Genomic DNA, 13,272 nt, shown 5'->3' on the forward strand with positions numbered 1-13,272 from the left:
AATACGATCTTAAGACCAACGCGTTAATATTTTTAATGTATTTCCATTACGGGTATCGAAGCTCAGTTCATTTCAGCGGATAAAGTCGAAACTATTAAATTTAGAGATTAAAATTTTTTTTAATCACCATTTTAAAGAGAAGATTTATGGAAATCCCAGTATTTCGACATCACTAGTTTTCGTAAAATAATATTTTCAACAGATCTCAAAGAGAGAGTACAAAACTATCCACAGCTCTAACACCTAATGATTTATTATTAGGAGTGGGCGTAAGAAATTATTTTTTAAAACACCCACACTTTTATCCTAGATAGTTGTTTTTTTTTAAATTTCTTTAAAAATCAAAGCCATTTTTTGCGGAAATTATTTTTATATATTTTTTTAACTAAACCAGTTCGTATTTCGTATTATTTGTAACTCAATTTATTAACCCATTTTTATCTGTCCAGTCGCGCGCGTCATACTCCATTCATGAAATGGGAGATGGCCCAATTGGTTCTCGAACCACGGCCTTAAAAAATAACTTTTTTTTTCTTACTTCCCTTGTTTCTGTTCTTCTATGCGTGTATGTGTATATATGTGTGAGTCTGCATGTTTGTATATATTGCGTATGCGTGTTTGTGTATGTAGATGTGTGTGTGTGTCCACGTCATTCCAGTCCAGATATGCGCACCCACGGACAAGCAAGACAATTGAAAAAATCTAGGGGTGGGGTATGGGAGGAGCAGGGGGGGGTACGAAAAATGAAACCTCTGTCTGGGAGTTGTGAGAAGAGAATGCAGGTCAGGGGGTGCACGGGCAACCGACACCCTCAGCCACGCCCGGCCCCGTGTATTGACGCTCCCCATTACGCTGATGGACCTTCTTCTAAAACAAGGGCCAGACGTCAAAGCCAACGGCCGTTGTTTGTTTGGGCTCATTTCTGCTAGAGCATGTACCCCGGCCGCACTGCCCGGCCCCCGGGGCGTCCTCACGCGCGCCCTGCAGTTTAGTGTGACCTTTGTGTTGTCAGCGAGTGCGAGCAAATATTGTGTGTTGTGGGGTTTTGGTTTCTGTGCGGTGTTCATTAACCCCTTTTCTGTTAGCTGTTTGAGCATTAGGTTCCGGAATTAATTTACTAATTTATTTTATTATGATATACGATTTCAGGGGAATAAAGGGTTAAAACAAAAACAAATGAAGTAAAAATAAAAATGTATAGGACGGCGTGTCCTACCATTTGAGCGCGAAACTGCTAATCCGAAAATCGAATACGAGTTCAAGTCAGTACAATGTCTATAAGTCCACCCAGCTCTGATGGTTACATAACTCACCCTTTAGGGAATGTAAAGGCGGCTGGGCATAGTGCTGAACACGCTATCTCTTTATATGCAGAGGTCAAAGAAACTGGTGAACTCTACTTCATGGACTGTCAGGTTCAAAACGGGAACTTTACTAAAAAAAAATATGTTTTGATTTTTTTTTTTAATTTCTTTTAAAATGTGAAAATATTTTCTGATCCAAAACAATTTCAATTAAATCAAGATTTAACTCGTTTAAAGAACAGCGATTGGAGATCAGGTTTTATTGCTTCTAGTAAAAAACAAAAAAACCGCTTCGGGAGATTTGAACTCATTGTCCCTGGGTACACCTAGCATGCTCTGCATCTTAACCAGTCAAAATTCCCAATGCCATGATTGCTCTATCATAGCGATAATCCTATAACGCCGACATTTTCAAATCTCAATACAATTAATTCCCAACCTCTCCCCTCTCGTAGAAAAAATTCCGAACATCCTGACGTCATGCAGACATGACCGGAAACGATGGTCTCCGTGGTTCCAGCCCTCTGCCTAGCACTCCTCCTGCCTGCCGTGTCGCCCAGGTCCTCCAAACTTCCGGGCGGCTGCGCCTACACCACCAACATCGTCACCTGCGACGGCGCCCACAACCTGGACTACAAGTACCTGGCGGCCACCGTCATGATGGACTATGTCGTGGTCTTCGTGTGAGACGTTCAGATTGTTTGCTTTGGGTGTTGGTTACTTGCTGGGTCCCTGTCTTCAGCGTTGGGTAGATCTCTGGATGAAGCGTGAAGCTAAGGAGTGACTTGGGGGTGGGGTGGGGGGAAGCTGCTTATGAGAATTTGATTCGATTTAATATATAAGAGATTTGAGAATCTAATATATTATATGTATATTATATATTATATGTATATTATATATATATATATTATATATTATATATATATATATATATATATATATATATATATATATATATATATATATATATATATGTGTGTGTGTGTGTGTGTGTTAGTGTGTATGTCTGTGTGTATTAGTGCACTCAGCTCTGATGGTACATGACCTACGTTGGGGAAAGGAAATGCGGTTCAGCATTGTTCTGACTACACCATCCCTTCATATGCCGATTTCCATAAACATATGAACTCTACTTCATCTGCTCAACGGATCGCTTGGTCCAAAAAGAATTTTTCCTTTTTTTCTTACTTTGCTTATACAAATATATATATATATATATATATATATATATATATATATATATATATATATATATATATATATATATATATATATATATATATATATATACGTAGAGGTATTAATAAAATAAACTTCCAGGTACCTGAAATCGATATTTCACCTGTGTACTTGTGATGTCGTGCACTTTGTCAAACTGCTGCAGAATGTCGACATCGTGGTGGTCACTTCATCCCCCTGCAGCATCGCCAAACTCGTCGACTGTGGTGTGTGGTGTCTTTGCATGGTGGTGTCTTTACATGGTGGTGTCTTTACATGGTGGTGTCTTTACATGGTGGTGTTTCTCTTCTCTTGTTGATGTGGTGTGTGGTGTTTGGTGTCTTTATGGTGGTGTCTTTATATGGTGGTATCTCTACATGGTGGTGTCTTTATGGTGGTGTTTCTCTTCATTTGTCGACTGTGGTGTGTGGTGTCTTTATGGTGGTGTCTTTATATGGTGGTGTCTCTCTTCTTTATGTCGACTGTGGTGTCTTTAATTTTTACATAATGCTGTATGTAAAAAAAAAAGGAGCCATATATGCTGCTGTCTTTTTCCTCATGGACTGTTGTTTGTTGGTCTTTAAATACAGCTCTAGCCTCTCTCGTCGAATCTGCCTAGCATACATACACGTACATATTTACAATGTAACCAATCGATATATCTGAACCAATTGATATATCTGAACCAATAGATATTTCTGAATCTGTCAATGTAAGCTTCCATGTACCATCACCGACATAAAGATATATCTTTCAGGGGTCGCTCTGCCTCTAGACGAACCCATTATCGTTGCTGGGCTGATCGTTTCTCGCAAAAGCCCCCAACTAAGGTGGGCTGTGAAGCATCAGATCATGAACCTGTGCGACAAGATCGAAGATCTGTTCGATTCGGAGCTGAGAATACAATTCTACAACGCTGTGATGCAGGTACCAGCTAGAGAACTCCAAGGGTTTTTTTTTAAATATAAAAACGTATGTTTTTTTAGAGAATTGTGTAGTTAAATCTATTTAAGAAGCAAAATAGATGTCCCGGCTGTTTTCTGACATAAAGATGTATAAGGTTACCATGTGTTTGGTTGGGAAATTTCCGATTGAAATAGTTAATGCAATTAATTGTAAATCTTCAACGCGCATATACAGTTCGAGGGTTTTTCCCCCATTGTGTAGTTTTTGGTTTGAACATTACTATCATAGTGTATTGTGTAAAAAAATACAATCCGGGCTATTCACATGTAACGTTGAGATAGAGTTGAACTTTTGAAAATGTTGTTCTCTTGGGGGGGGGGAGGGGGCGTGGTCGGGCGATGGAGTTGTTAGATAACTACAAAAGCCCAGAGTTCGGATCCCAGACAAATTAGGTCCTATAGCTAGAGAAAGCAATCCGTAGATGAGAAAGTTCAAGAGTCAAACAACTGCTGCCTTGCTGATAGTTCTTGGTTGGACAAAGACTATGGAAGCAAATACAGAAAGAAATGCAGGCTGAAGTTGTAGTCAAAGAGCCAAATGTCGCATAACATGTTGACACGTAATACTTAGTGGTGTTAAAGGAAATCTCCATCCAACATTACAATTAAGAACAAAGAAAAAGAAGAAGCTCTCTTGCAAATAAAAGTTAGCGACCTAGTACAGCACAAAGTTCAGGAAACAAAAAGTATTTTCTATTTCAAGGTATAGAATATAAAATATATGCGGAGTTCACGTTCAGTACAACAAAGTCACACTGACAACATAACTCTGGAATAAAAATAGTTCTGGTATCTAAAAGTACAGGTATTTTTGTCAAAATCTTTCAGGCTCTGTCGATTGTCTGTTACATACTTTTTATCTAAAGGTTACAAAAAAGGTATGTAGGTTTATTGCTAGAAATTCCCAACTTTTTTGTTCTTAAAGGATCTGAAAGCGGAGGAATCGGAACTGGAGAAGATAGCAGTGAGTAAGGGGGAGCCGATATATCTCCACAAGGTGGAACCGTTTCCTCCAACTTTACCTACCTTTGTGACCACAGGTAAATCGTTATCTTTCTTACACAATGTGAGGCTAACAGGTAAAAAAATAATTCCGCCATTTTTGTTTTACTTCATTACATGTAAATAAAAAAATAGACAAGATCGTTCGGAAACTATTAGTGATGTTGCTTTTATTTATTTTTGATATTCTTAAAGAGGTATTTGATGGTTACCAATATGCACGGTGTAAGTAGAACGAACTCTTAGATTAATTTTCTAGCCAGCACTTGATTGTCAAACAAAGCACTTACCACAGTTAGAGAAAGTGCAAGACATATATATATATATATATATATATATATATATATATATATATATATATATATATATATATATATATATATATATATATATATATATATATATATATATATATTAGATTTATTTATTTATTTATTCATTTATTTATTTATATATATATATTTATTTATTTATGTATTTATTTATTTATTTATTTATTTATATATATATATATATATATATATATATATATATATATATATATATATATATATATATATGTATTTATATGTATTTATATGTATATATATATATATATATATAATTTATCTAATTATGTATCTATTAATAAATTAATTAATCACTTAATTAATTAATTAATTAATTAATTCATTCATTCATTCATTCATTCATTCATTCATTCATTCATTCATTCATTCATTCATTCATTCATTCATTCATTCATTCATTCATTCATTCATTCATTCATTCATTCATTCATTCATTCATTCATTCATTCATTCATTCATTCATTCATTCATTCATTCATTCATTCATCCATTCATTCATTCATCCATTCATTCATTCATTTATTCATTCATTTATTCATTCATTCGTTCATTCGTGTGTGTGTGTGTGTGTGTGTGTGTGTGGTGTGTATATATCATATGTATATATCATAAGCCATCGCTGTATTTGTTTCTGTGCAAGCCTATCTAAGTTATCCCCTAAAACTATTGTAAAAGTTGTTCCTATCCCACACAACGCCACAGTACAACCAGTCGAGCCGAAACGTCTGACCACAGGAGAAAACGACGCCGTGGCCCAGTTCTTCGAGTCGTCCGTCGTCAAGGACGTGGCCAAGGCCATCGAGCAAATCCCCACCAACGTTGGCCCGATCAACAACGAAGGGAAAGTGGGGGACAACCCTTCAGAGGAAGAGTTGCAGATCGTTCTGAAGGAGGAGATGAAAGATATTAAAAAGGATATGAAGGGGAGAAGGAAACGACACGTGGATAGCAGCAGACGTAAGTGGCGTAGCAGAAGACCAAGATCATTAGCAGATGATGGCTTTAGAAGTTTTTCTAACAACCGAGAACAAAGTATTGAATTGTATGAGCCAAGAAGTAAAAGACAAGTTGGGAAGAAAAAGCGTAAATGGCAAAGCAGACGACCAAGATCATTATCACCAGCTCAAGAATCTATAAATGGTTGGTCTAATTATCGAGAAAAAATGACTGATTTATCTAAATTAAATAAGAAAGTTTACACTGAAAACAATAAACGTAGATGGCGAAGTAGGCAAAGGAAGCAGTTAACCCTAGCTGAAGAAATATTTGAGATTTTATTTAGTAACTCATCTGACCGCGGAGAATTAACAGAACGAATGAAGGGACAACTTGGAAATAAAAGACGTAGATGGCGAAGCAGGAGACATATTCCATTAACACCTTCTGAAGAAATGTTAGATAAGTTGTTAAGTAACGCAACAATCCACGAACGGAACTTCTATTTACCTACATCTTATGAAGATTTTATTCAAGGGAGGAAACTCACAAGGTACAAACGCGTGGCGAGTTTACCTATCTTCATCCCGCAGAAAGTTTTCATCAACGGAGAATACCTCAGCATGTTCGACACCAACGGCATCGCAGAGGACAAAAGACTGGAAGCCACGCTGGTCACCCCGGGGACGATCCCACCCATCCGCACCACGCCCCCGCCGACCACGACGCCCTCCGTAGGGGACCATCGGAACCCAGCAGCCGCCATGCTGTTTAAAAACGCCGAAGAGGCCCGCGCTCACGCCGTCAGCAACGGCCTGCTGAACCTGGACGATGAAGACGACGATGACGACGACGTGGAGAATGAGAGTCCGGTGCTGACGGACCCGATAGATCAGGTGTCGGAGCAGGCCTTGCTCAAGCAGATCCAGGTCAACAAAGGTCCGATGAAAGGTGAGCGAACTGTGGGTTTGTGGCTAGTCGAGATCTTTAATCTCACACAGGATTTGTTGCAGGTTGGGGGGGGGGGATACAGTCAATACAGTCTTGCATTCTGTGAATAGTTTGAAATTATAAAGTGCATTGAAAGCTATTGACTATTATTTGTTTTAAGAAAACGGGGTTTCTAATACATTTATATATATATATATATATATATATATATATATATATATATATATATATATATATATATATATATATACCAACTGCATAATCGTTGATGTATAAGAATATAAGAATATGATAGGCAACATAATCAAGGTTTTTTCAAACTAAAATTATTGCCTTATCTAGAAATATACAGCCTGTAGTTACATATAGTTAACAAAAATGAATAGCCTGAATATGACAAGTAATCAACACAAGAAATAAAACGTTCGATGTTTGTTCAATGTATTTGTGATACGGATGTTTCAAACTATGAGCACGAACAATTTCTTTGAGTTAAAGCCTGAAAACGCTGATGAAACAAAACATTTTTACTTGCTATCCCCAGCCCCAACAACACTAGAGTCTAACTTTGTTTTTAGACTTATCCCCAACGCCGTTACAACAAAACATGTTGCCTTGCTATTCCAAACTCCCAACAACACTAAAGTGTAACTTTGTTTTTAGACTTATCCCAGTCGCTTGTACAACAAAACTTGTTGACTTGCTGTACTTATCGCAGGCACTTATACAACAGAACATGTTGCCTTGCTATTCCCAACTCCCAACAACACTAGGGTGTAACTTTGTTACAAGACTTAAGACACGTATACAACAAAAATGTTGCCTTGCTGTCCCCAGCCCCCACAACACTAGGGTCCTTTGTTACAAGACTTAAGACACTTATACAACAAATGTTGCTGTCCCCAGCCCCCACAACACTAGGGTCCTTTGTTACAAGACTTAAGACACTTATACAACAAATGTTGCTGTCCCCAGCCCCCAACAACACTAGGGTGTAACATTGTTACAAGATTTATCCCAGGCACTTATACAACAAAACATGTTGCCTTGCTGTCCCCAGCCCCCACAACATTAGGGTGTAACTTTGTCACAAGACTTAAGACACGTATACAACAAATGTTGCTGTCCCCAGCCCCCAACAACACTAGGGTGTAACTTTGTTACTAGAGTTAAGACACTTATACTTGCTGTCCCCAGCCCCCAACAACACTAGGGTGTAACTTTGTTACTAGAGTTAAGACACTTATACTTGCTGTCCCCAGCCCCCAACAACACTAGGGTGTAACTTTGTTACTAGAGTTAAGACACTTATACTTGCTGTCCCCAGCCCCCAACAACACTAGGGTGTAACTTTGTTACTAGAGTTAAGACACTTATACTTGCTGTCCCCAGCCCCCACAACACTAGGGTGTAACTTTGTTACTAGAGTTAAGACACTTATACTTGCTGTCCCCAGCCCCCAACAACACGGCTGTGGTGGTGGACCGGTGGAGCGAGATGCGGCGGGCCCAGGCCGAGGCGACGGCCGCCGACCACCGCGTCAAGTCCTTCGTCATCTTCTTCGTCGCTGTCATCGGCGTCATCTCTGTCGTCGCCGTCCTGCTCATTCTGGTAGGTCAACTCGAGATAGGTCTTTTGTTGGGGGTCTTGTTATTAGAGGAGGTCATAGGTCTTTTGTTGGGATCTTGTTATCAGGGGAGATAAAAAGTCTTTTGTTGGTCTAGTTATATCAGTAGAGAATGTCTCACGGTCTTTGTAGGTCTCCTGTAAAGAGAGGTCATAGGTCTTTTATAGGTCCAGAGTTATCAAAAGAGGTCATAGCTCTTTTGTAGGTCTAGTGTCATTAGAAGAGGTCATCGTCTCGCGAATGGGGTCATCTCATACCAGTAGGTCAGGTCATTAAGTGCTAGACCATCATGACTTGAAATCTGATTATGACAGTAATCCCAAGATTTAACAGCAGTACAAAATATTTGATAATCCTTAAGATGTTTCTATTGTATTATGTGTTTAGTGCTAGTTCCCTGAGTCCACCCAGCTCTCATAGGTACCTAACTCACGTTAGGGGGAAAAATGCATAGTACCGACCACTGTATCCCTTCATAGATCGAGGTCACAGTTATATGTGAACTCTTCTTCACTTGCCTCATGGACTGCAACGTTTGAGAAGGGAACTTTTTACATATACCTAAATGTCAAGAACATTACTGTTTAATAAGTTCTTGTTTCATGTAAAATTACTAGAAGATAACCTTTTTACACTAAGCTTTTAATGGAGAATGTTTCATGTTCAAGGCAATGAAAGACAAGAGATCTTGGGGAAAATTTGCGATTTTCGAGTTACCCAAGTAAGTAAAGTTTGGTTGTGTAAGATATAAAAAAAGGTTGTTCATGACTATTCAACACCAGTACAATAAGATTTAAAAGGCTTGTTCAAGTATATTTAGCACCATTACAAAAAGATTTAAAAGGGTTGTTCATGTATATTTAGCACCATCACAAAAAAAATTTAAAGGGTTGTTCATGAACCTTTAGCACCATAATAAAAAGATTTAAAAGGGTTGTTCATGTATAGTTAGCACCAGTACAATAAGATTTAAAAGGGTTGTTCATGTATATCTAGCACCATTACAAAAAGATCTAAAAGGGTTGTTTATGAACCGAAAGCACGATTACAAAAAGATTTAAATGCATCTATATTGTTTAACATATTTTGTAAAATAATTACATTCTGGTTGGTTTGTTTTTTAGTTTTGTTTTGTTTTATTTATATTTTATTTCCCTATGTGTTATCACATTTTTTTAGGCAACGTACTTTTACCTGTGTTGTGCGATTGTATTTCAATTATTATTGACTCCATGTTTATATTGTGCTAACGCTTTGAAGAAAAATCATCTATCTTTTTCGTACACCCTGTTGCATTGTTTTATTTATTTTAATACCACTGTACTGAGTAAACCTGCTTTTGTGTATCCTGCTATACTAGGTACTATCTATTTTAAGCACCCTTTTGTACTGAGTGCTGAGTACTACTTGTTGTTTGCATCCAAGTTAAAAAAAAAATAAAGAATCCTCTTTAGACCTAACGATACATTGGGCATGAAGTAGAGTCCTTATGATTCTTGACCTCGGCATATGAAAGGATAGTGTGGTCAACACTTTGCCCAGCCGCCTTTACTTACCCGAACATATAGAACTAGGTAGGCCTACCTATCAGGGTTGTGTGGACTCTGATTTGAACCCAGATTCGGACTCGAGACTTTCATTTTCGCGCTCTACGAAACACAACTCTCACAAACCCACACACACAAATCCATACACATAGACACAAAAAAACACACACAAACACATGTCACAAACACACACACACACAAACACACAAACACACACACACCACAAAACGAAAGGGTGTTGTAGAGTGGTAACCTATCAACTACAACAAAAAAGTGAAATTACCCATTTGGGCCTACCAACTCCCCCATCCCTCTTACATCCAAGCGCCAGTAAACATTACCCTTGTTATGACCCCCCCCCCCTTCCCTTCTACCTCCACCCCCACCCCCAGGAAGCGCAGCGAGAGAGAACGCCGTGAGCACCAGGAGAAGCTCCTGAGACAACACGAGCAGATGATACAACGCAAGAGGAACATCTACAACCACTACGATGGCGTCGACTCGGACGAGGTGAGAGAATTTTGTTTTTATATTTTACATTTCCGTTGGGTGAGGGGTGGGGGGGGAGGTCATCCATAAACGACATTGGTCAAATATTCACCATTAACTAACTCCGTTCTATAACCAAAAAAAAGTCAACCACCCCTAACCCCTCCACTCCGCTCCCACTCCTCTTCTCCCCGAACTATTCCAAATTTTCACTACAGCTTTTACTAACAAAAGTTTAATGACAAATAACATGTATTTTATAACAATTGTTTTTCGCAATCCCTTCCTGAACTTTTTCTTCATCTTATGCGTCTTCAAAACAGTCAAAACACCCCTCGCCTCCACCACCCCTAACTTTTACACCTTCAGAACAGTTAAAATTCCCCTAAGGGGGTCGCTGTGGTCGGGTCGGTAAAGCTCATGGCTACTTAACTAAAATGTCCCGAGTTCGAACCCACCAGACTGGAGACGTCAACCCATCTAGGAGAGACAACTCCAAAATCAAACAACTGCTGCCTTGTAGTTTAATCTTGCTAGAGAAAGTCTATCGAAGCAAATTCAAAAAACAAAAGCAGACTGAAATCGGAGTCAAAGCCTATATGGCGCATAACATGCTGACACGTAATAATTTATTGTGTTTGGGGGAAATCCCATCATACCCATGAAGAACAAAAAAGAAACACTCCCTTCACCACCACCCCAACTTCTCCCACCCCTCTGTGCTTGATTTCAATTATGAAAAACATTAGACTATGTCTCCCTCATTAACTGGTGACGTCAAGCATATAAATACGTCCAATATATATAAGAGTAAAGAAATGGAGAAAATACTGTAACTCTTAAATAAACTTAATTTATTAATGAGAATCGAGGTAGGGGGTCGTCTGTTAATGACGTCACGCAATAACTTTATCAATTAACCCTACCTCCAACCCCCACCCCCTTATTATCGCACCTCATATCAAAAAGCTAAGCCGTGTTATAATGGTGCTACAAACTTCCCATGTCACCCCCTCGCTTTAAGATAACATATGTATACATAAATAGTCGTCATACTTTTAACCCTGTAAAATTACATCATAATATCCTACATCACATACACTTTAAACCATTCCACTCCCACGAATAGACAAGCCATGAAAACTTCTGAACATTCTGTATCTATTTTTAGCCTGGATCCTACGCGACCCCGATCCTGGGGCCTGGTTACAAGGGACCTGGCAAGAGAAAACCCACATCGATGGCAGATGAGGTAAACATCTTAACCAGTTTGTAATCCACGTATAGGCGTGGTCTAGCGGTAGAACTCGCGATTGTTAAAGGCGTAGTGACCCATTCCGGCTTTTACATTTTTCTTCTACTCTTTTTGGCGCCCCCTTAGGGGTCGGCGCCCCACCCGTCCTCCACTAGTTACGCCACTGAAATCATTCCCAAGTTCGGAACCTTGGGGTCGAGACTGTTGTCGTACTCTACACGAACTGCCCCACGTGATCAAACTTGTTGGGGGTGGGGAAACACAAAAATGCAGATACCCATGGGTCTAACAGGCAATAACATAGGTGGGTGACATGCTCGATTCATTACGCTGAGTTATCAGACCTGGCTAATGAGCATTGTTTGAGCAGTTGATGACCATATGATATAAACAATAATCCGATCATAAAGAAACGTTGTTGCAGTTTTTTAAGTACGTGAAAAAAAAAATTTCAAAAAATCTTTTCTAACGTTTTGTACAAAAGTTAACAACAAGAATAAACATGATAAATACGGCTCATTTATAAAATATGCTCTATCAAAACTTCTTTTTATTCCAAACACATAAACAGAACTATTTTTAAAAGTTTGTAGTTCGTAGCGTTTTATTGTTTGAGACGAATGATATATAGAAGGCATTATTTTATCTGTATGTAGAATAATGTGTGCTCATATTTAATAAGGCAAAACAAAGTTTTTTTCTTCTAAAGTTTATTTGTACTTCTTGCTGTCTTTAAAATATAATCATATCTTATCTCAGCCACGTACCACCCCCTCCCCCCCCCCCACAAAAATGGGGGGGGGGGTTTGTTTTGGCTATTCTAAAATCTATCCACCCACACCCCCTCAACAAATCTATTTGTCTGGCTATTCTAAAATCTATCCACCCACACCCCCTCAACAAATCTATTTGTCTGGCTATTCTAAAATCTACCCACCCACACCCCCTCCACAAATCTATTTGTCTGGCTATTCTAAAATCTATCCACCCACACCCCCTCAACAAATCTATTCGTCTGGCTATTCTAAAATCTATCCACCTACACCTCCTCAACAAATCTATTTGTCTGGCTATTCTAAAATCTATCCACCCACACCCCCTCAACAAATCTATTTGTCTGGCTATTCTAAAATCTATCCACCCATACCCCCTCAACAAATCTATTTGTCTGGCTATTCTAAAATCTATCCACCCACACCCCCTCAACAAATCTATTCGTCTGGCTATTCTAAAATCTATCCACCCACACCCCCTCAACAAATCTATTTGTCTGGCTATTCTAAAATCTATCCACCCACACCCCCTCAACAAATCTATTTGTCTGGCTATTCTAAAATCTATCCACCCATACCCCCTCAACAAATCTATTTGTCTGGCTATTCTAAAATCTATCCACCCACACCCCCTCAACAAATCTATTCGTCTGGCTATTCTAAAATCTATCCACCCATACCCCCTCAACAAATCTATTTGTCTGGCTATTCTAAAATCTACCCACCCACAACCCTCAACAAATCTATTTGTCTGGCTATTCTAAAAATCTATCCACCCATACCCCCTCAATAAATCTAATTGTCTGGCTATTCTAAAATCTATCCACCCATACCCCCTCAACAAATCTATTTGTC

The 13,272-nt window shown here is 38.8% G+C and overlaps 1 protein-coding gene and 1 long non-coding RNA gene across 2 annotated transcripts in view; both read left to right on the top strand.

The window, feature by feature from the left end:
* The first annotated feature begins 1,805 nt into the window (after positions 1 to 1,805).
* LOC131953357 (uncharacterized) lies at positions 1,806 to 11,539 on the top strand. The gene is made up of 9 exons (XM_059316513.1): positions 1,806 to 1,985; positions 2,689 to 2,749; positions 3,280 to 3,449; positions 4,413 to 4,527; positions 5,542 to 6,726; positions 8,183 to 8,337; positions 9,022 to 9,074; positions 10,293 to 10,410; positions 11,519 to 11,539. The coding sequence occupies exons 1-9, from the start codon at positions 1,806 to 1,808 to the stop codon at positions 11,537 to 11,539; spliced, it is 2,058 nt and encodes a 685-aa protein (XP_059172496.1).
* A 22-nt stretch (positions 11,540 to 11,561) lies between these two features.
* LOC131953342 (uncharacterized) overlaps positions 11,562 to 13,272 on the top strand; it is a 5,307-nt gene continuing 3,596 nt past the window's right edge. Inside the window, exon 1 of the long non-coding RNA XR_009388631.1 lies at positions 11,562 to 11,641. This is a non-coding gene — a long non-coding RNA (uncharacterized LOC131953342). The remainder of the gene's footprint in view (positions 11,642 to 13,272) is intronic.

Source organism: Physella acuta, unplaced genomic scaffold (genome assembly GCF_028476545.2).
Source record: "Physella acuta isolate Inbredline_101_S28 unplaced genomic scaffold, ASM2847654v3 ptg000917l, whole genome shotgun sequence".
Taxonomy (NCBI): Eukaryota; Metazoa; Mollusca; class Gastropoda; family Physidae; genus Physella; species Physella acuta.